This window comes from Hyla sarda, chromosome 10 (assembly GCF_029499605.1).
Source record: "Hyla sarda isolate aHylSar1 chromosome 10, aHylSar1.hap1, whole genome shotgun sequence".
Taxonomy (NCBI): Eukaryota; Metazoa; Chordata; class Amphibia; order Anura; family Hylidae; genus Hyla; species Hyla sarda.
The window spans coordinates 105,528,289-105,553,055 of NC_079198.1; the positions used below are offsets into that span (position 1 = coordinate 105,528,289).

At 43.8% G+C, this 24,767-nt stretch overlaps 1 protein-coding gene across 1 annotated transcript in view; it reads right to left on the reverse strand.

Annotated features, from left to right (window-relative positions):
- Positions 1–22,745, reverse strand: part of TMEM88B (transmembrane protein 88B) — a 166,159-nt gene extending 143,414 nt beyond the window's left edge. Inside the window, exon 1 of the mRNA XM_056542544.1 lies at positions 21,731–22,745. Within this exon, the coding sequence (XP_056398519.1) occupies positions 21,731–22,000 (270 nt within the window). The 5' untranslated portion in view covers positions 22,001–22,745. The remainder of the gene's footprint in view (positions 1–21,730) is intronic.
- Between the last annotated feature and the right edge of the window lie 2,022 nt (positions 22,746–24,767).

A 24,767-nucleotide genomic window follows, 5' to 3' on the forward strand; every position in this document is an offset into this window, starting at 1 on the left:
CTACTCTATAGTGCTTACGGTAACAACAGCTCCTAGATCAGGTACACGTGTAATTAATGCCTGAATGAAAAGAGGCTTCATTCATATTACTGAAGGTCAGAAAAAGCATCAATGAGGCTGGAAAGAATAGAGAAAAGGAGAATAGTACAGTTCACTTCATATCTAGACTTAGCCATGACGACCGCAGATAGCAAGACCTTGCCTCTGAATTCAGCGCAATCTTCTCATTGAAGAACATACATAAAACAAATTGGGGTCCAAATAACTACAAATATATACATGAGAGGAGAGAATATGGGTTAGGAGGTGGAAGCTTAGGGAGGAGAAGGCATTAACTAGTCATTGGCATTTCATAGTAATGTCTAGACACTAAATCTGGGTTTATACACTATAATAGTGTCAACGGTCAGGGACATAGCTATAGGGGGTGCAGAAATAGCCATCACACCAGGGCCCGTGTGCCCAAGGGGGCCCCAATTCACATCTGCCCCATTAGAGACCAGTATTATAAATGGCACTTGGAGCCCTATTGCCGATTGTGCATTCAGGCATTCAGGCCTGTCAGTGGTGTAAGCTTCAGTATAAGCAGCAGAGGCGACTCTACCATTAGGCGAGTTAGGTGGCCGTCTAAGGCCTTGCGCTGGCAAGGGCCTCTCAGCTGCCTAACTTGGCAACCCACTGATAAAGTACATCCTGTACTTTACCACTGCCGCCACTTCTCCTCCTGGCCTTGTGTTTATTGGGGCGCAGGGCAGAGCTTCTAAAGCAGCGCGATGAGATGATGTAACGAGAGGGCCCACAGCAGGGCAGAAAGAAGAGAAGGCAGGGATGGCAGGCATGTAAAGGAGCAGAATAACACTAGGGAAAGTTAAATTAAGGAAGAGTTAAATTAAGGGGGATAGGAGAGGTCTGTAAGGGGGAGAGGAGGACTGGTATTTAAAAGAGTAAAGTAAATAGATAGGGGATAAGTGTCTGATCGCACATGATTCCATAGTTGCGATGGGATCGACATATTTCTTTTTATGGTCCTGGTGTGGAGGTATTGCTTTGTTTCTATACCCCAACCCTTAAGGAAAATCTTGTGTGTGCCCCGGTGAGCAGCACTGCATGCATCACCATTTACTTACATTCAGGGGTTTGGGTGCACAATACTTTGCCTTGCCCAAGGTGCTGACAACCTACACTACATCACAACATCTCATCAGTGAGGGCCTTGTGTTTAAGTTTTGGCTAAGGCTCACAAAGCCTAGAGTCGCCTCTGATAAGCTGGAAACACATCTGCCACAGGGCCTAGGTGAGTGACCTGGAACCAAACTGTGTCCCTCAAGTGCAGTAATTATACTACCATATAGAACTGAATTAATAGTGCCATAATAGCACATAATAGCACTATAGTGATCAAAGAAGTAACAAGCACAGCATCCAAATAACATGAAAAATACATACTATAATATTACATAGTGTCTAAATAGCCCATTAAGGTCAGAGAGAGGGAGTTTATATCTACCCTAAAAGAAAAAATGAAATATTATAAGGACAGACTAGATGGATCATGTGGTCTTTTTCTTCCAATTGTCTATTGTGTTTCTTTGAAAAAAGGGGTAATGATGCTCCCTGAGATGAGTTCCACAAAGTCCATTCACACTTCCTTTAGAATTCTGGTAAAAAGTATATGCAAAGTAGCTCTCTGGTGCCACCTTTTGGAGGTAGCTCCCATTGAAGTCAAAGTGTAGCACCTATAAGAAGCCTTAGACTTTGTTCACAGGAGTCAACATTGTCATGTCCATATACATGATGTGGAAGCAGAGGACTTTTTTGGCAGAACAGTGTAATATCATGGCCTTAGAGTTTTATTATGTTATTTATTTGAGTAGAGAAACACATATGATTTACATCACTACAACTTTCATATACACTATGTGTAATGACTGACTGAGGGAGAGTGAGCCCTAAGCTGTCCCTAATAACACTCTCCTTGCCTACTTGCCCATCCACCCTAAACGGCAGATCAACAACCACGGTGCCGGTCCCTTCCTGAGATAAAGTGCAGTGGGCGTAAATCAAACAATAATAATATACATAGTCAGTCACAGGCCAAAAACATAACGGGAAAACTGCCAAACAAGCAGATATACAAGATATACAAGTAACAAACAGTTCAGAAATCGGAATCCAAATAAACAGCAAATATGAATAAATGAACTAGACAAGGTATAGAATGAGTAAACAGCAGAAACCAGGACATGCAGGGGATGAACAGAAGAACTGAAAGTTAAACACCAAACTGATCAGGAACCTAGAACACTGTTCACATTGGACTTAGATAACTAATATAAACAGATTAAGTTCAGAGGACACAGATCAGTGAGTAAGCACAGAGGACACTATAGACCAATGGTTAAGCACAGAAGAAACACTAGATCAGTGATCATGTAATCTATGTTTTTATGTACTAAAAACTCTAAAGATCAGCAAACAACTCTGGACACATACAAAAACAAACTAGACTCCCCACTCCAAACTTGAAGGGACAACAATACCAACACCAGATAGACTTCTAGCCTGCGGGCACACTACACCGTGTGATCAGGATACTGGCCTAGAAGGAAACAGAAATATAAAACACGGAACACTAGACTGAGAAACAGATGAGTCTGAACAGACTCCACAAAATCAAACTTGACAACGTGGAGGGACATAGGTCAGGATACTCACAATGTGAACATAGGCTAAGATACGAGGCACAAGCAGAACGGACATAATGATCCTAAAAAATGACAAATGTACCACAGACTAAAATCTATAATAAACAGGACTATTAACCGTGGTTAAAACTCAGAAACATAAAAAGATAAATACAAAGTGCATGATAAAGCAGACATGGTCAGAATTGCACAATATCTAAAGTGCATGATAAAACATAGTCAGAGTAGTTCAATCCCCAGCAACCAAGAGTGCAGCAGAGCTAGGGTTTTAAAGCCACACCCGATCTGTAATAGGATGAGAACCTTAACTCTTCCAAGCACAGGAAGAATTACACAGAAACTACCTAAACACAAAAACCAGTGTCTGAACAGACCCCAAGACATAAAAACTAGTGTTGTTCACGAATATTCGCAATGCGAATTTTATTCACGAATATCGCATATTCGTGACTTCATGAATATTCGCGAATATAGCACTATATGTTCGCAATTACGATTATTTTTTTTTTTTTTTTTACAGTACACATCACAGTGATCATTCCTCTCTGCTTCCAGCTTGTGTGGTGTAAAGAAGGCTCTAATACTACTGTGTGAGACTGGCGCATGAATTTTCGCTTATGCTAATTTTTGGCATGCGCTAATTTTCGCATATGCAAATGTTCACATATGCGAATTTTTGCTTATGCTTATTTTCGCATATGCAAATTTTTCGCAAATTGCGAAAATAAAACAAGAATATTACGAATATGCGAATTTAGCGAATATGTGACGAATATTCGTCCATATATTCGCGAAATATTATGAATTCGATTATGGCCTATGCCGCTCAACACTAATAAAAACACAAAGACAAATAAATGGACATTAAACTATGACTACGTGTAGTTTTTAATTCAATTGTACAAGTACAACGTGCCAAAATGGATTTATGGTTTCTTGCATTTAATTGGCCAATTATCATTACGATGTTTTAGATTTGGAATGCAATATTACATTGATGATGTATGTTGGTATTATCTGGGCTTCATTTGGCTCTATCATTTGGCACTATCAGTTCCTCATACAGATCACTGTTACTTTTCCTCTTGTATGGATAATGGCCACTCAGAGACAGTTTTTCTTGGGCACCTTTTCTCAATGTTCTGTATGTTCTGTTAAAAAATTAGACCTTTTAATGTTATTACCCATACAGCTTTTTTTTTTTTTTTATACGAAACCAAACCATGACAACTAGTGTCTATAATTAGAGTAATAAAAAATGTTCTCCGAATAAACCTCTTGATACTTTCAATGTTCTGTTCTACACAGGTTATTTATCATGTAGACCTTAATAAGCTGTATGCAGCTTAAACAACCCAATCCATTCTCCAACTAAACAACCCAAAACACCCACCTTCCACACAACCAGGGCTGAGAAATGAATAATATATCTAACTTATCTATTATTCAATATTATCTGCTATTATTTAATTTATGTGTTAAGAACTAAACTGTATTCAAATCTAAAAAAAAAAATGTAAATATCTATTAAAAATTGAAATAGATTTTGGCAGGGTGTACTGGCTCTGTTCACACTTTATGGTATTAGCTATGTTGCTTTTTGATAGCCTTACTTGCTGTACTATTCAGATACCTGATGGTTTTCATTGGGATCTGCCACGATCACTAGCAACAACGGAACCCATGAAAGTAAGAACAATAAGGTGGCAAAGAAGGCGTCACTTATTTCCTAGAACCTATATACAACCTGCCTATCATCATCACCCACTACTTCTACAGCATCTCACTCTAAAAAGGGTATTCTGGTGTACACTACTGATACTAACCGACTCTGGTCCCCTGCAGCTACTGTTTTAGGAATTTCTGGCCCATCTTCATCTCAGGGGGATATCACTGGATTCTGGTGAGCATCGTCCTCATTGCACGCAGTGATTGAGGAGTGCAGTTCGTAAGAGCAGCCTACCACTGCTGGGGCTTCAGGAGACTTGGAAAGCTAGGTGGCATGCAAACTGTGTGATAACGAGCATTCCCAGTCTCTTAAAGCCCCAGCAGTGATAGGCAGTTCATCTTCTCTGCAACCTCACTGTTATGCCGAGCGCTCCGGGTCCCTGCTCCTCCCCGGAGCGCTCGCGGCGTTTTTCAGCGTGCAGAGCCCCGGTCAGACCCGCTGACCGGGAGCGCTGCTCTGTTATCACCGGTGGGGATGCGATCCGCGTGGCGGGACGCGCCCGCCCGTGGGTCGCATCCAAGTCCGCTCACCTGCCCTGTTCCCCTGCTGTCATGTCCCGGAGCGCGCGGCCCCGCTCTCTAGGGCGCGCACGCGCCGAATCTCTGAAATTTAAAGGGCCAGTGCGCCACTAATTGATGCCTGGTCCAATCAGTGCTAATCACTCCCAAACACATAAAAACCCACTTCCCCTTCCTGTCCTTGCCGGATCTTGTTGCCTAGTGCCCTGAGAAACCGTTCTGTGTGTTCCCAAGCCTGTGTATCCAGACCCTTGCCGTTGCCCCTGACTACCAACCTATGCCGCCTGCCTTGACCTCTTGCCACGTCCGACCTTGCCTTCGCCTTGTCCTTGTGTACTAAGCCTATCTCAGCTGTTAGTGAGGTTGAGTCGCTATCGGGGGATACGACCTGGGAGTTACCGCCGCAGCAAGTCCATCCCACCTTGCGACGGGCTCTGGTGAAAACCAGTAACTTCTTAGAACCGGTCCCCTGGTATGGCCCACGCCATCGCTTCACTAACACAGAGGATCCAATACCCACTTCCAGTCCGGTTCCTGACAGTCCTTTAAGAAATGCTCAGAGCTCGCACAGTATAGACACAAGTTCTCGTTCCTACGGCGAGTCCTCTCTTGTTAGGTCAGGCGAGACCAGTCCACTTGCATGGCCTCCTCAGCGGAAGGCACAGTAACAGATTGCAAAGGATGCTGAAAGAGAGGAGCCAGGCGTGGATTACGCCTGGTGCGAACCAGATCTTTTTCCTGGCGTAGCTCCTGGCGTCTTTCAATGTAGCGCAGATCAATGCGGGTAGCCAAATGAATAAGATCAGACAGGGAAGAAGGTATCTCTCGTGCGGCCAGACAATCCTTGATGTGGCTGGATAAACCTTTCTTGAAGGTCGTGCAGAGAGCCTCATTATTCCAGGCCAACTCAGAGGCCAGAGTACGGAACTGTACGGCATATTCGCCCACTGTAGAGTCTCCTTGGACGAGGTTTAGCAGGGCTGTTTCAGCGAAAGAGGCACGGGCAGGTTCCTCAAAGACACTGCGTAGTTCGGTGAAGAAGGACTGGATGGTAGCATTAGCAGGATCGTTGCGGTCCCAAAGCGGTGTGGCCCAGGACAAGGCCTTTCCAGATAGCAGACTGACCACGAATGCCACCTTAGACCGTTCAGTGGGAAAGTGGTCCGACATGATCTCCAGGTGCAGCGAACACTGGGTCAGGAACCCATGGCAGAGCTTAGAATCCCCATCAAACTTGTCAGGTAGAGACAGGCGGACTTTGGGCGTGGAGGCGGCAGCTCGCTGTGGAGGAGATGCTGGAGCTGGCGGAGGAGATGGTTGCTGCTGTGGAGGTAGAAGCTGCTGGAACATAACAGTCAACTGTGACAGCTGCTGTCCTTGTTGTGCGATCTGCTGGGACTGCTGGGCGATCCCGGTGGTGAGATCAGCGAGGGTAGGCAGTGGTACCTCAGCGGGATCCATGGCCAGATTTACTGTCAGGACTGGAAGCGGGTAGTGGATCCTCTGTGTAAGTGAGGCCATGGCGTGGGCCGTACCAGGGGACTGGTTCTAAGTAGTTACTGGTTTTCACCAGAGCCCGCCGCAGGATGGACTTGCTGCGGCGGCAACTCCCAGGTCGTATCCCCCGATAGCGACTCAACCTCACTAACAGCTGAGATAGGCGTAGTACACAAGGACAAGGTGAAGGCAAGGTCGGACGTAGCAAGAGGTCAAGGCAGGCGGCAAAGGTTCGTAGTCGGGGCAACGGCAAGGGTCTGGATACACAGGCTTGGGAACACACAGAACGCTTTCTCAGGGTACTAGGCAAGGACAGGAAGGGGAAGTGGGTTTTTATGTGTTTGGGAGTGATTAGCACTGATTGGACCAGGCACCAATTAGTGGTGCACTGGCCCTTTAAATTTCAGAGAGCCGGCGTGCGCGCGCCCTAGAGAGTGGGGCCGCGCGCCGGGACATGACAGCAGGGGGGGCAGGTGAGAGGACTGGGATGCGACCCGCTGGCGGGCGCGTCCCGCCACGCGGATCACATCCTCACCGGTGATAACAGAGCAGCACTCCCGATCAGCGGGTCTGACCGGGGAGCTGCACGCTGAAAAATGCCGCGAGCGCTCCGGGGAGGAGCAGGGACCCGGAGCGCTCGGCGTATCACTCACTATAGCAACGCTACCATGTTCTCTTTCTGCCCTGTACTGATGTGTTTTTTTTTCTCACCTAACTCTTCACTCAACCCACAATAAATCTTCCGGAACAGATGGAGCACGGATCCGGGTGCTGGACAACACCGAGCAATGAAGAGAAACAAGGAATGTAGGATCCAGCTCTACATGCAAATAAAATCATATTTATTGTGGACAAAACAGGAACAAGAAGATAGTTACGCGTTTCAAGCGTCAAGCGTCTGTAACAATAACTTCTACCCTATTTCTTCTAGAACTCCGGTTCTGGATTATTTTCAGGAGGCAGTCGAACATGATCTTACCCAATTAGCTAATCCTCGATCTAATAGCAGATCTAACCTCACTCATTCAGAAAGGGTTGCTCTCGACAGCTTGTCCACAGCAGACGATATCATTATTAGACAGGCCGACAAGGGTGGCGCTGTTGTCATCCTTGATAAGGGCCTATATCAACGTATTACTGTGGACATGCTGTCTGATTCTAACACCTACCGTGTCTTACAGTCCGATCCTACATCCATTTTCAAACGACAATTAGCGGAGCTTGTGAACCTTAGGAGATCAGGAAGCTTTTTCTCTTTAAGAGAGGTTGATTTTATTTTAATTCAACATCCTATTATTCCTATCTTCCACTCTCTTCCCAAGGTTCACAAGCTCTGTTTTCCTCCCCCCCTGTAGATCTATCGTGGCCGGCATAGGTTCACTGAACAAAAATCTATGTGCATAGGTGGATACATTTCTACAACCCCTCATTCCAAAAATTCCAGGCTACATCCAAGACACTCCTATGCCAACTCGAGGGGATTTAATGCCAACAAAGTTTTTCTTGGATTTCTGCAGATGTGACGTCTCTTTATTCTGTCATTCCCCACAATTTGGCAATAACAGCACTTCACTGGTTTCTTTCAGTTTATTCATCATATTTACCTGAGTTATGTGAATTTTTGGGAATTGTAGTTTTGTTTTTGTTGCAACATAATTACTTCATGTTCGATGGATGTTTTTTTCTACAAACCACAGGAGCCATTTTCATATGTTGGTGGGAATCCTCGTATCTGTTTTCTTCTGATAATCCATTTACTGATTGGTTGGTCTGGTACGGTCGCTACATCGACGACCTCATATTTATATGGGGTCCCAGTGTGGCGGCCATACTGGATTTCACCTCTTATTTAAATTCCAACACTTGCAACCTGTGTTTTACAGTCACCATCATCATGAACATTTTGTCTCCTTTTTGGATTTGAATCTGATAGGAGATGCAGACAGTAAAAGTATTTTCTCCACCACTTATCGCAAGAGTACATAGTTAACTCAATCCTGTGTGCCCGCTCATGTCACCCACCCAATGTCATCAAGAACCTGCCGGTGGGTGAGATGATACGGGCACGCAGGAACTGTACTACTGACTCTGATTTCCTTAAAGAGGCCGAATCCATACAAAAACGACTACGCTTTAGGGATTATCCCCAATGGTCATTGGACAGGGCTTAAAGTATTGCTTTTGGTAGGAAACGATCGGATCTACTCCACGGTCTAGTCGATAAAAAACCCAGAGTAGAGAGTGCTAGGTCCAAATCATCTTCTAACCCTATCATCTTTACAGCCCTTACAGTACAGATTTTTCATCCATTTGCAAAATTATTAATACACATATGCATATGACTGTGTCGGATCCTCAATTCCAGAGTGTCAAAAAATCAGGCTATAGATGTATAGCAAGACGAGCACCCACTATCGGTCAAAAAAGTGTCCCCCAGTTTATTTCTTAGTTCTCGCCCCTCATCCTCCACATGGCTGTCTTACCCGGGTTCCTAGAGGTGCGGACATAGCAGATGTATCTGCTGCACGGTCATGCATGTAACCAGATATTTTATTGCTTTTACCATCAATACCACCTTTGCCATTAAACAATATATTAATTGCAATACCACATATGTGGTATATCTGGTTTCATGCATGACCTGCCGCCTCCAATACTTCGGCTGCACGACAAATCCATTGAAGGTAAGACTCCGTAAGCACCTCTCAGACATCCCACATTTTTGTTCAAAAAATGTTTCAGCGGTGTCAAAACACTGTGCTGAGATGCCCCAGGGCAGTTTTTCCTCCCTTCAGTTTACTGCTATAGAAAGGGTTAATCCATCTAGGAGAGGGGGAGACCATAGACAGAAATTGTTGAACAGAGAAATATTTTGGATTCTGAAGCTTTCAACTTGTGTACCGTCTGGATTGAACAAACGCCAAGATGTTATACTACTCTATTAAGAGATTACTCCTGTTATACTATTATTCTTATCCATACTCATATATTAGGCTTCATTGTTGCCTAGAGTAGCTTTTGTTCAATTCCTATCGATCTGAATCTGTTCTTTATTTTTCTATTTATGTATTCATTTCTTTTCCTCTTGTTTTCTTCTTTTTCTGCTCAACTTTTTACATGGGTTTTTCACCAGAGATATACGTTCTCCTAAGACAGCTTATGTTTTATGTATATACATTGCTTAACAGATAATTATTCTTATATATAGATATCTAGAGTTTATATTAAAATTCTTTCTTATTTTACTTATATCTGGCATTTGATATCGGTATTACTTGTGTCCATTTGTTTTTAGGTTTTAATCCACTCTTCTTATATCATTTTTTAACCTGGTTATTACACTATTTGCCTATTTACCTTTTATAATTTGTGACCATCATGAAGTCTGGAAGGAGTTAAAATACCACCTGACCACAGCACCTGTGCTCAGATGGTATTGCTCCACCTACATATACCCATGTTATCCTTCTACATGTTGTATGACTAAGAGAGTTTGACACTTGAAACGCGTAGCTTCCTGTTTTGTCCTCAATAAATTGGATTTTATTTGCATCTAGAGCTGGATCCTACCTTCCTTGTTTCTATACATTGAATTTTATACAGTATTTTTAGATAAACCAAAAATGGAAGATCCTTTAAATTGCAAATTTTATAGTCAAGTCAGCTTTCTAGAAGCTCTACTGACCAGCATTTAGATATACATTTTGCCCTTGAGGTTATTACATTAACATAAGCCCAAATATAACACAGGGGTCCTCCAAATGTCCAATTGATCAGGTTTGTAGAGACACATCAATTGGTTTCTCCATTACGAGGATCAGTTAATAGGATTTACGGTTCTTTACCCCGCAGGGACCGGGGCTGGATTGACATCACGCAGCTTGACCTCTATGGTTTTGTTTTGACCTGGCTTAATTGGCAATATTGTTATTTTGAAAGAATTCCTATGGGATTATTCATGAAGTTTTCTCAACAGGAAAACACCACAAGTTGTTATTATGGAGGATTTAAACCATTTAATGTATCCAGTATAATGACATGGGAACAACAAGAATGAATAGTGAATGCAAATCTCAGTAAATGTGTTTAATATTCTGAAGTAAACGGAATAGAGTACTGGCAGCTTTAATAGGCATGCGTAATCCTATTGTCTGCAGAGGTTTACGCTCTGTTTAACACAATTAGGTACAATGGTCATGTATTTATTGAATATGCATCAACAAACCCCCCAACCGGGAAATGTAGGAAGAAGGGACAATAACTTGGTTTAGTGCAAAATTGGGGCAGATTTATTTAACACCTTTTTTCTGAAGTCTATAAAACTATTGAAGAATGTAAAAGAAGTATGTAAAAAAATCTAAATAATTAAATTTGCTACAACCGCCCATATGCCATTTTTTTGTGTGCAGTTTGCTTATGAAAAATTCATGCACCAAACCTAGGAAACAGCTGCACTCGGCAATGTTCAGAAGCCCCCGAAAAAATTATGGAGCACTGGACACATGTACAGTGCACCCGGTTTATTTTCCTGTATTTTCTGGATTGTTGGGGGTCCCATTAGTCAGCCATCACTGGTCCACTACTTATTCCCTATCCTGTTCATAAGGGATAACTTTGTGAAATGACCAATAAATCCCAATAATATCCCAATAAATAGCTTTTGTGGAGCTTTGAACTCTATAAATACAAAGATAAATGGGATAAGTCAGCAGCAAAACAAGAGTGTAAATCCATGGTTAGATAGTCATCATGATTCTGGATATACCGTACCTTTTTATAGTCCCCTACATTGGCAAGATAAAAGCCTTTACATTGTCCTAGCACCTCCGCTGCCAGGGTGAATTTCCAGACTAGTGGGACGCCGTCTCCATCTCGTGGTCTTAGGAGGTTTAAGGTATCGGTGCCACTTCCCTTTTCTTTGTTACTATTAGATTTGTAAATTACTTCTATTTAAAAATCTTAATTCTTCCAGTACTTATCAGCTGCCATATGCTCCACAGGAAGTTCCTTTCTTTTTAAATTTATTTTCTGTCTGACCACAGTGCCCTCTCCTGTCACCTCTGTCCATTTTAGGAACTGTCCAGAGCAGCATATGTTTGCTATGGGGATTTGTTTCTACTCTGGATAGTTCCTGACATGGACAGAGGTGTCCACACTCTTCCAGGCAAAACTGCTTCAACTCCTTTAGAGATAGATGGGTTGCATTGCTGTACGGCAGTCTTCACGTCATGCCACAAATTCTCAATTAGATTGAGGTCTGTGCTTTGTCTCGGCTGTTCCAAGACATTGAATTGTTTCTCCTCAAATGCCTACAGTGTAGCTTTAGGCTATATTTACACCCCAGAATGTCCACACGGAAAATGTTTTTGTGGACATTCGGCAGACTGCAGGCATACAGCATGTCATGGCGGCGCTAGGCCTGCACGGGAATGCACCGTTTCATGGATGAATTTGCATTCCATGCGGAGTCCGTGGCAAGAGTGGAGATTTGTTTATTCTTTCTGCGGACACCGGAATTGGAAATTCAATGTGCCCAGCGCAGCAGAATCCCATTGTATTCATGCGGAATTCTAATATGGAATAACACACAAAATTCTGGCATGTGAACAGAGCCTTATGTTTAGGGTCATTGGGGGAGATTTATCGAAACCTGTGCAAAGGAATAGTTGACCAAATGCTTATAGCACCCAATCAGATTGCTTCTTTCATTAAAAAAAAAAGGCTTTTAAAATAAAATTAAATTTTATTCGTGAATATTGCATGTTCGCGAATATTCACGAATATAACACTATAATACGAATATTCGTTTTTTTTTTGTTTTTTTTTTTTCGCAGTACACACCCCTCACAGTGATCACCCCTCCCTGCTTCCAGCTTGTGTGGTGTAAAGAAGGCTCTAATACTACTGTGTGAGACTGGCATATGAATTTTCGCATATGCAAATTTTTTATATGCTAATTTTCGCATATGCTAATTTTCGCATACACAAATTTTCGCATATGCGAAAATAAAACGCAAATATTACGAATATGCGAATTTAGCGAATATATGACGAATATTCATCCATATATTCACGAAATATCGCGAATTCGAATATGGCCTATGCCGCTCAACACTAGTGATGGGAAATGTTGGGGTTGCACCACACAAAACATTTCCTATGATGTTCTACGGTTCCACTTTAGTTTAATATCAACAGAGAAACTTCTTCCATGTGTTTGGGGAGTCTGCCACATGCTGTATGGTGAACACTGAACATGTTTTCTTATATGGTATTTTTCTTCAAGAAATAACTGGTGTCTTGGTTGAAACTCCCATTGATATCCTCTATTCCCTCTCTGTGAGTTTTGGTGGGCGCCATCTCTTGTCAGCTTTGTGGTCACGCTGTACTCTTTCCATTATGTTATAATGGAATTAATGGTAAAGTTTAGGATATTTTTCTATAACCCAGCATTGATTTTAACTCCACACCCTTGTCTTCTTGCTGATTGGGGGCTCCTTGGTCTTCCTGTTACTTAGTAGTGTTACAGAGCAATGGGCCCCTCAGACGCATGATATACTGCCATCATGTGAAAGATCACAGTACATCACTCTGTAAACCCTGTAGATATGGATCATTCTGACTAACATTACTGCTATATTACCCAATGTATATTTGAGGCTCTCGGAACACCATTTGATTCAATTGTGTAACTCATCCATCATGCGGAAGTAGCTTCATTTTGGATGGGACCCTGACTCACGTCTGCTGGGCTTAAAGGAGAACTCCAGCCAAAAGTAACTTTTCCTCTATCCATAGGGGATAAGTAGCCCCCCATGATCTCTGAAAGTGGGTCCAGCTTTTCGTGAGGAGCGTGTGCAGCACTCAGGCATCTCCGGCGCTCTCATAGAAATGAATAGAGCACGTCACACATTTCCGGAGATCGAGGGGGATTCCAGCGGTTGGACCCCCCAATATCAGCTACTTTTTCCCTATCCTGCAGATAGAGGATAAGTTATTTTTTGCTGGAGCTCACCTTTAAATGGGCACTGTCAGATATTAAAACTTTTTATATGTTGTACATCCTGGTCAAAATAATAGTTTTTCACATTTTAGTAAAGAAAACTGCCTCTGAAAATCCCACCACTAGGGGTTGCCAGACCTCCTGGGACACTGATGAATCCCACAGCAGCATGAGGGTGTCCAAGGGTCATGGACAAGAGAGGGCTGATTGACAAGGCTGCAGAAGGAACACAGCCTGCAACAACACTGCTGTAACAGAGTTTTACCAACATGTGCCTCCAACTGTTGCAAAACTAAAACTCCAAGCATGCCTGGACAATCAAAGGATGTCTGGACATGCTGGGAGTTGTAGTTTCGAAAAAGCTTTAGACACACAGCTGAAGGCAACACTGCTGTAAAAAGAGTTATCCAAAGACTGTGGGGGAGATTCATCACTGCTTTTAGAACATTTTTTTTTTTGTCTATTTTTCTTTCGCAGTTATACGTTTTTTGATATAGACAGTTTCACTCTTTTTGCCTAACCGTGGAACTTTTTCTTTTTGACCATGCAGTGGTCGCGTAGTCATCATTTGCAACTTTTGTCAAAAGTCACTATTTTTTTGATCACGGTGATGCCTGGCTTTAACCCCTTAGACACCACAATCAAATTTGATTGTAGCGTCTAAAATGCAAGTAAAAATGTCCCGGCAGCTCTGTGAAAGTAAGAAAAAACACCCAACCTGCCAAATTCAGGACCAGGGAAAGTGTCTACTTCCCTCCCTCACAAGCGTCTAGAAAAAGTGTATGTGGTAGAGCTTTTCCCACCACAGCAGAGCTGCACAAAATTCATCATCCTGCTGCACCTTCCTGATAAATAAGATGCACGCTAGTCAAACCCACCACCCAAATAAACATGGGAAAATAGCTCTATCGTAAACACTCTTTGATACATCTGGGCCGGTGTGTGTAGACAGCATAAAACCAGAGAGGAAAGGGTTACAGAGCAGGGCTGTCAGGCTCTCTCCCGAGAGCAGTGAGTCAGCAGGGTGAGGGAGGGGGAGGAGTTATCACAGTGCAGGCAAGAGAAGAACACGCCCCCTCCCTTTGACAAGATGGAAAATACAGTGAGCAGCGTTACATATAACAGTTTTGTTTTTTTGTGGGATCTGACAGGCACACTTTAACCCCTTAAGGACGGAGCCCATTTTCACCTCTAGGACGAAGCCCTTTTTTGCAAATCTGACCACTGTCACTTTAAACATTAATAACTCTGGAATGCTTTCTGTAATCAATCTGATTCTGAGATTGTTTTTTCGTGACATATTCTACTTTAACTTAGTGGTAAAATTTTGTGGTAACTTGCATCCTTTCTTGGTGAAAAATTCCAAAATTTGATGAAAAAATTAAAAAATTTTCATTTTTCTAACTTTGAAGCTCTCTGCTTGTAAGGAAAATGGATATTCCAAATTTTTTTTTTTTTGGATTCACATATACAATATGTCTACTTTATATTTCCATCATAAAATTGACGAGTTTTTACTTTTGGAAGACACCAGAGGGCTTCAAAGTTCAGCAGCAATTTTCCAATTTTTCACAAAATTTTCAAACTCGCAATTTTTCAGGGACCAGTTCAGGTTTGAAGTGGATTTGAAGGGTCTTCATATTAGAAATACCCCACAAATGACCCCATTATAAAAACTACACCCCCTAAAGTATTCAAAATGACATTCAGTAAATGTTTTAACCCTTTAGGTGTTTCACAGGAAAAGCAGCAAAGTGAACGAGAAAATTCAAAATCTTCATTTTTTACACTCGCATGTTCTTGTAGACCCAATTTTTGAATTTTTACAAGGGGTAAAAGGAGAAAATGTATACCTATATTTGTAGCCCAATTTCTCTCGAGTAAGCACATACCTCATATGTCTATGTAAAGTGTTCGGCGGGCGCAGTAGAGGGCTCAGAAGCGAAGGAGCGACAAGGGGATTTTAGAGAGTACGTTTTTCTGAAATGGTTTTTGGGGGGCATGTCACCTTTAGGAAGCCCCTATGGTGCCAGAACAGCAAAAAAAAAAAACATGGCATACCATTTTGGAAACTAGACCCCTTGAGGAACGTAACAAGGGATAAAGTTAGCCTTAATACCCCACAGGTGTTTCACGACTTTTGCATATGTAAAAAAAAAAAAAATATATATCACTAAAATGTGGGTTTCCCCCCAAATTTCACATTTTTGCAAGGGTTAATAGCAGAAAAGACCCCCCAAAATTTGTAACCCCATCTCTTCTGAGTATGGAGGTACCCCATAAGTGGACCTGAAGTGCACTACGGGCGAACTACAATGCTCAGAAGGGAAGGCGTCATATTTGGCTTTTTGAGAGCAAATTTTGCTCGGGGGGCATGTCGCATTTAGGAAGCCCCTATGGTGCCAGAACAGCAAAATAACCCCCACATGGCATACCATTTTGGAAACTAGACCCCTCACTAGTCCCAGAATGTAATGAGGGGTACAGTGAGCATTTACCCCCCACTGGTGTCTGACAGATCTTTGGAACAGTGGGCTGTGCAAAATTTTTCATTTTCACGGACCACTGTTCCAAAGATCCGTCAGACACCTGTGGGGTGTAAATTCTCACTGCATTCCTCATTACATTCCGTGAGGGGTGTAGTTTCCGAAATGGGGTCACATGTGGGTGTGTTTTTTTTTTTTTGCGTTTGTCAGAACTGCTGTAACAATCAGCCACCTCTGTGCAAATCACCTCAAATGTACATGGGGCACTCTCCCTTCTGGGCCTTGTTGTGCGCCCCCAGAGCACTTTGCGCCCACATATGGGGTATCTCCGTACTCGGGAGAAATTGTGTTACAAATTTTGGGGGGTGTTTTTCCCTTTTACCTCTTGTGAAAATGAAAAGTATAGGGCAACACCAGCATGTTAGTGTAAATTTTTTTATTTTTTTACACTAACATGCTGGTGTAGACCCCAACTGTTCCTTTTCATAAGGGGTAAAAGGAGAAAAAGCCCCCCAAAATTTGTTAGGCAATTTCTCCCGAGTACGGCGATACCCCATATGTGACCCTATTCTGTTGCCTTGAAATACGACAGGGCTCCAAAGTGAGAGCGCCATGTGCATTTGAGGCCTGAATTAGGGACTTGCATAGGGGTGGACATAGGGGTATTCTACGCCAGTGATTCCCAAACAGGGCGCCTCCAGCTGTTGCTAAACTCCCAGCATGCTTGGACAGTCAATTGCTGTCCAGAAATGCTGGGAGTTTTTGTTTTGCAACAGCTGGAGGCTCCATCTTAGAAACACTGCCGTACAATACGTTTTTAATTTTTATTGGAGAAGGGGGGTGGGGGGTGGGGGGGCAGTGTACGTGTGTATATGTAGTGTTTTACTCTTTATTTTATGTTAGTGTAGTGTAGTGTTTTTAGGTTACATTCACACTGGCGGCAGATTACACTGAGTCTCCCGCTAGGAGTTTGAGCTGCGGCGGAAAATTTGCCGCATCTCAAATTTGCAGCGGGGAACTCACTGTAATCTGCCGCCAGTGTGAATGTAGCCTGTACATTCACACGGGAGGGGGGTCAAAACTACAACTCCCAGCATGCACTGACAGACCATGCATGCTGGGAGTTGTAGTTTTGCAACAGCTGGAGGCACACTGGCTGGAAAACCTTGAGTTAGGTTCTATGACCTAACTCAGTATTTTCCAACCAGTGTGCCTCCAGCTGTTGCAAAACTGCAACTCCCAGCATGTACTGATTGCGGAAGGGCATGCTGGGAGATGTAGTTATGCAATGGCTGGAGGCACGCAAGTACAACTCCCAGCATGCCAAGACAGCCTTATGCTGTTCCTGAATGCTTGGAGTTGTAGTTTTGCAATATTTAGAGGGGTTCAGGTTGTAGATCACTAAGTGGTCTCAAACTGTAGCCCTCCAGATGTTGCAAAACTACAACTCTCAGCATGCCCAGCCAGCAAACTGCTGTCTGGGCATGCTGAAAGTTGTAGTTTTGCAACATCTGGAGGGCTACAGTTTGAGACCACTTAGTGATCTACAACCTGAACCCCTCTAAATATTGCAAAACTACAAGTCCCAGCATGCCCACACAGCAAACAGCTGTCTGGGCATGCTGGGAGTTGTAGTTTTGCAACATCTGGAGGGCCACGGTTTAGAGACCACTGTAAACTGTGGCCCTCCGGATGTTGCTAGGCAACAACTCACCTAGCAGGACCCGGAAGCCGCCGCCGCCGCACGTGGGGGATCCCCGCATGGAGGATCGCGATCCGGGATCCAGGTAGGGACCTTCGGCGCCGACCCTCCCTGGACGGTTCCCCCGTTTTGCCCGGACACCGATAGGTGGGCAAAGCGGGGGAACCGAACTTTAACCCCCCCTCCCCCGGTCTGCTATCGGTCGGTCGCTCGGCCGACCAATAGCAGGGATAGGAGGGGTGGCAACCCTGCCACCAAACTCCTATCCCTTTAGGGGGATCTAGGGTGTCTCGGACACCTACGATCCCTCTTATTTTCCGGGTCACCGGGTCACCAGTGACCCGTATGACCCGGAATCGCGCAGATCGCAGGTCTGAATTGACCTGCGATTTGCGCGCATCGCGGTCATGGGGGGGTCTCAGGACCCCCCTTGGCGATGTGCCGGGATGCCTGCTGTTAGATAACAGCAGTCATCCCGGTCCGATCACCGCTACCGGTGACGCGGCGCTCCCGGAACCCCGCGACGTACATGTACGTCGCCGCGCGCCAAGTGACACTTCGCGGCGCCGTACATGTACGTCGCTCGTCGTGAAGGGGTTAAGGCCTACAAAATACTGTACTCAAGTAGTTCTCAATCAGTGTGCCTCCAGCTTTTGCAAAACTACAACTCCCAGCAATGTGCAGTTTTTTTTTCCGCAACAGCTGGGGAGGGAAGATATTTAACTAATTTTGTGACTAGTGCTTGTGTACTTCTTGAACTAGACCTTATTTAGATGGTTCAAAGCAAAGGGGGGTAACTACATACTGTTTCTTTTTTATTTATTGGTTTATTTTTTATTTACTTTTTTAATTTAAACTTACATTTTATTTTTAATGATTTTTTTTTAATTTTTCTTAAACAATTTATTTTTTTATTTCGCTGTAACAATTTGGACTATTCTCCTGGGTCCATTCCATAAAATCTAAATAAAAAAATTACATTTTTAATCACAGGTTACACAGGTTGTATTGCGGGATAATTTTTTAATTTTATTTATTTATTTTTTTAAATATCGTAGCATTGTGTATACTGTACTATGGTGTGCATAGATAGTAATACAGAAAAAAAACAGAAAGACAGTGAAAAATGAGTAGTAGAATGCTGAATAAATAAGCCCCCATCGTGCAGCGTGATGCTCACTGCACTTATGTCTTTACATGTGATAATTGTGGTTGTCACCGTGTCTCCCCTGCATTGATTTACTGCCGGTAACATCACCACTAGAATCAGGGAAATTGCATGGGAATATTATCTATATTCAGGCAAAAACAAAGAAAAATAATCAGAACATCATTACTGCAGTAGATGAGTGCTGAATTTTTCCCCGGGGACAAGACCTTAATACAGTGTTTCCCAACTAGGGTGCCTCCAGCTGTTGCGAAACTACAACTCCTAGCATGCCCGGACAGCCGAAGGCTGTCCGGGCATGCTGAGAGTTGTAGTTTTGCAACAGCTGTAGGCACCCTGGTTGGGAAACACTGCCTTAATATATAGAATTATAGGCAAACAAATAAGATCAGTGGTGGCTACATCATTGAATAGCTCCCAGGTACTGAGAACAATCTAAACCCTATCATTGCACATACTGAATCCAACTTTAACCATAAATTATGACTGGAAGCGATGGAATATTGCTAGGAAGAGATATCAATTCCTAAACGGTGATGGTCTGACTGCTAAGACCCCCCCCCCCCCTTAAAGCTACAGAAACAAGGGGCTTCGGCGCTAGTGATGGAGGATTTGTCGGCTCTACTAATGTGTTTCTTTTAGCAAAGCATTCCTACATCTTTTTCTTTCTATGACGTTTCTTTCTGGAAAGGTCTAATATCTCTGCAGCACCACTACTGTCCTCAGGTTGGGTGGGGTATTGCAGTTTGGCTCCATTCACTTCAATGGAACTGAGCTGCAATACCACAGACAACCTGTTTCCAGACGTTTCTTTCTGGAAAGGTCTAATGTCTAATATCTCTGCAGCACCACTAGTGTCCTCAGGTTGGGTGGGGTATTGCAGCTTGGCTCCATTCACGCAATGGAACTGAGCTGCAATACCACAGACAACCTGAGGACAGAGGTGGCGCTGTTTTTTTCTTTTTTTTCTATTTAAATCAGCTCTGTTTTTCTAATCCTGGAAACCTCTTTAAAGGGGTGATCCAGTGAAAACTATCTCATCCCCTATCCACAGAATGGAGGATAAGTGTCTGTTTGGTGAGGTCCCAGTGGTTGAACCCCACGCAATCTCCGCAGCGGGACCCTGGCTTTTAGTGAGACTGTCATTCATTTCTATGAGAGCGATGAAGATACCCGAGTACAGCATAGAAATTAAGCATGTGAAGACTACAGTATGTGCTTTTTCCTGAGAGCCGGGGGCCCGTTTCGGAGATCGCGGGGGTCTCTGTAGATAGGAGAAAAGATTTCACCTGACAAACCCTTTAAAGGAGTACTGCAGTCTTAGACACTTGATCTTGGGTGGTCTGACCCCTGGGACCCCCCCCCCCCCGATCTCCCGTACAGGAACCCGTACATTGCCGCGGCTCAGCATGGCTCACTGAGGTCGATGACACTTCCCTCCATACAGCTCTATGGGAGAGGCAGGGATGCAGGAACGCTGCATCTCCACTTCTTCCATAGAAATACATGGAGGGGGCGTGTCGGCCGACATGCTTTCTGCACAAGAGCCGGGGCCCCGTACAGGAGATCGCGGGAGGTCCCAGAGGATAGGGGTTAAGTGTCTATAGCTGCAGATCTCCTTTAACAACTGGGTGTTGATGTTCCTCTTGGGTGTACCTGTTCCTCCAGTTGGGTGTGACTACCTACTCATTGTCCCCACTGACTGGGATTGGACACTCTCAGTGTATGTAAGGACAGGTCTCATTGGTCATAAAAAATGGCCACACCCATTTGTCAATATATTCACACATTTCCAGGACAATGCAGAGAAAACATGCTCCAGATCAATGTATTTACTAAGATTGACCAACAAGTTCTCAGTTCCTTAATTTCCCATCCCTACTCCTGTACACTCACTGTGCACAGAACTGTAACAAAGCCCCATCTACTTTAATAGGGCTGCCCCTGTGCAGAGAATAAGATGAAGGGGACCCTATATTTTGCAGAATTGCAAGGGTGCCAAAGGTCCTATCCTCACTAATCATGATGCAAAGACACATTCTAGCCATCTCTTGGAATATTGTATTTAATGGCTCATGTGTATGAACCCTGTGCAGAAGCCCATGTAGTCTCCAATAGTATGGTCTCCAATGGGATCCTGCTGCACTGTACACACTGTGGAATCTCCGGGGCGGAACTTCTGCCATGGAAATTTGAAAGAATGAACATTGCCGTCAATGGGGACGGGCCATGTCTGTGCAGTCATAGCATTATGGCGCCACCTGTTGCACGTGGAAGCTCCGCCCAGAGAAATTCTCTATGGTCACGCGCCCTAAGCAGCCATTTCAGGCACGGACAGGCTTAACTGTAGAATTTCTTCACATATAAATACTATACTCCCTTATTCCTACTCCATCTCCCATATTTCCAATCCTAAGAACTATTGGACTATACCAGTGAGTGGAGGTCAAGACAGGGACCAGGAAGTGGTCAACAATAGGGACCCAATATGTGTCAGAATGGCAGAGAGGGGGGAATGAGCAGGTGAAAGAGTTTTTTTGGGACTGTGAGAGGACCTCATTGTAAAAAAAAGAGGTGCTTCATGCACATAAAGAGTTATCTTGCATTCTTTACCTACCAAATGCTGCATAAGAACTTTGCCTGCAACCAAATATCCCAAGAGCAATACATAAAGAACATTTCTGAACAGTACATCTTATGAACAGTACATCTTAGGACAACTCTCTTATGCACTATGAATTATGGCACTGATAGTGTTAATATCCTATAATACCATTGATAACGATTAAGTTGCTGACTTCCAGGCAAAGTAAGCTTTTAACCCTTCCCTTTCTGTACTAGACAGCACATGCAGAATGTTCTCCACAGCACCCTATTAAATACATCCATCCCAGACAAGTCACGCCGTCTTAATGTACTTACCCTTGAATGGCATTTAAATCCAAAGTAAACCACCACGATGGTCGGAGTCAACACGATGGTGAATATGACAGCCAGGATTATTAAGTTAACCAGAAAAGCCAAAAAGTTCGCTCCAGAAACAAACACAGTCCAAATCCAGCACCCCCACCTGCTGCGGGACTCCATGGGCAAGAGCTGGTCTTCCATGTTATAAGGTGGGAGCCCCGGGATCATTCTCGAGGTGTCCGATATGCTGTCCACATCAAAGTCGTCAATCTCTTGGTCTGACATTTTTTTTTTCAGCTTCGATATGCTCTTAGATTCCCTAAAATGTTCTGAAAGGTTCTCCTAGCGTTGTGTGACCGTGATAACACTTTTTGTCTTTTCCCACTTCAAGATTCACCACGTGCAAAGTGCAAGGGCACTGACATGGAATCTTGCTTCTTCTCGGCAACCTGTGAATTGCCAATAAATTGGTTAAATCTTCTTCTCTTTAAAGGCAAAAAGCTTCCTCGGCCGGGTCCGTATATGAGATGCTCAATGAGGCTAAAGAGAGAGCTTCCTCGGGCCAAGTTGTCATAATGGTCCTCCTCTGGGGATTGTGAGGAGAGTTACTTCCACCAGACCCTGGATCCCAGTAGTGATGTTGCAGAGTGAGGATCTGCTCTGTTCGCTGCTAGTTCTTCTCAGGCTTGATGCTTCCCTCTTCACCGCCTCAGCTTTGTGAGCTCGCTTCAAAGAACTGTCTACTGCTACTAGCCAATCGGCTGCCGACTGAGCCACACAATGTCTCCGTGCACGCAGCCAGCACATCTACACCTAGGTCCTGCTCCATCAATTCAGGTTATCCCAGGTGGAAACTAATGCCCATTATTCCATAAAACCAATCATGACTTTGTCACACTTCCCGATAGGGGGTCGTGAGGAAGAGGTTTTTTTTATTATTATTTCTTTTTTTTTTTCCAATCTCCGAAGCTTAGATGTCCCCACGAGGTGCGGATGTGTGTGTCAGCTTGTGTTCACCACATGTAGAGCTGAATCAATGGTGACAAGATCTTCTGAGGATCATCTGGAGACATGAAACAAGACTTAATGCAGCGTGCGGTTAAAATGTTACCCTGATTGACAGTTGTTTAGAACAGTGTTTCCTAAAGAGCGTGCCTCCAGCTGTTGCAAAGCTACAACTCCCAGCATGCCCGGACAGCCGTTGGCTGTCCGGGCATGCTGGGAGTTGTAGATTTGCAGCAGCTGGAGGCACCCTGTTTGGGAAACACTGCAAAAAAAAAAAATAGATTTCTAATATTTAGAGCTATTGTTATATTCTAGTTTAAAGGAAAACTGTCAGGGTATGTTCATACTACGTAATTTGCGTGGAATTCTGTGCGCTGAATAGCGCGTTGGAATTCCGTGGTGTGACCTCCTAACATTAGTGTGAATGGGTCTTCCGCGGACCCGTTCACGCTGCAGAATTTCAGCAGCGGACAATTCCGCCGCTGAAATTGATCCACGCAAAGAAAGAACATTCTTTGAGGGGAAGTCCGCGAGCACTGCATAGCCGTCAATGGTGATGGCGCAGTGCCGCGCGGTCCTACTGCCGAAGTATTTCGGCGGCGGCCACCAGATGGAATCTCCGCGAGTGGAATTCTGCGAGCGGAAATTCCATTCAAAATATGTAGTCTAAACATACCCTCACCATGTTCACCCACACTAAACTCAATACACTGGGTTATAGTGTGGGTGAACAGTAGTGTTGAACGGCATAGGCCATATTCGAATTCGAGATATTTCGCGAATATATGGACGAATATTCGTCATATATTTGCTAAATTCGCATATTTATAATATTCGCGTTTTATTTTCACATATACGAAAATCCGCGTATGCGAAAATTAACATAAGCAAAAATTCGCAAATGCGAAACTTTGAGCACCAGTCTCACACAGTAGTATTAGAGCCTTTTTTACACCACACAAGCTGGAAGCAGAGAGGGATGATCACTGTGATGTGTACTGTGAAAAAAAAATTTATATTCGTAATTACGAATATATAGTGCTATATTCGCGAATATTCGCGAATAAAATTCGCATTGCGAATATTCGCGAGCAACACTAGTGAACAGTACCTTAGGTCCGGAAATATGTCCCGACAAAAATCCGCTGCTATATTCTCTGAATTGCACGCTGAAGGTGGGGCCCCGTCAGCCTTGCATATTCATTGTCACTTCCCAGTAACGTAGAGTCGCTGGTCACGTGAGCGCATGCGCCGACTAAGAGCTCACATGACCAGCGACTCCACGTCACTAGGACGTGAAGTCACAGACAATGGGGGAGATTTATCAAAACCTATGCAGAGGAAGAGTGGTGTAGTTGCCCATAACAACCAATCAGATCACTTCTTTCATTTTTAAAGAGGCCTGTAAAAAATGAAAGAAGCAATCTGATTGGTTGTTATGGGCAACTACACCACTCTTCCTCTGCACATGTTTGGATAAATCTCCGCAAATGAATATGCAAATTGAGCGAACAAGGCTCGTCACGCAATTCACAGAAGATAGCAGCAGCTCTTCGGTGGGACATATCTCCGGACCTGGGTAGGTATTTTAGTCAGTGACCCCTCACCGGACTCCTGTTCCCCCACACTATAATGCGAGTCAACCGGCTGACAATTTTCCTTTAATTCAATAGCATGGAGACATAATACGGAGAATTGGGTTCTTCTGCACCCTCATGTGCATCCTATTTTATACAGAAGTTAACTGTGAGGTTTTCTTTTCTGTCCTGCAATATCATGGCATGTTACATCGGAGGATTTATTACAGTGAGATTCTCACCTAGAAGTAGCCTTTAAAGCATACCTGTCACATTACACAAAATAAATGAAACTTCTACTGTATATGTTACTCACTACATCACACCGATGTTTTACATGTCTTTTTATGTGCTAGCATCTGTATTTGGCTCACAAATCCCTCTGTTCTGCTGCTCTCTCATTCTGACATCCACAGCTCAGGAAGGGGCCTGTCCGAGGCAAGCACTGAGCCCGCCCTCACTCACCATGC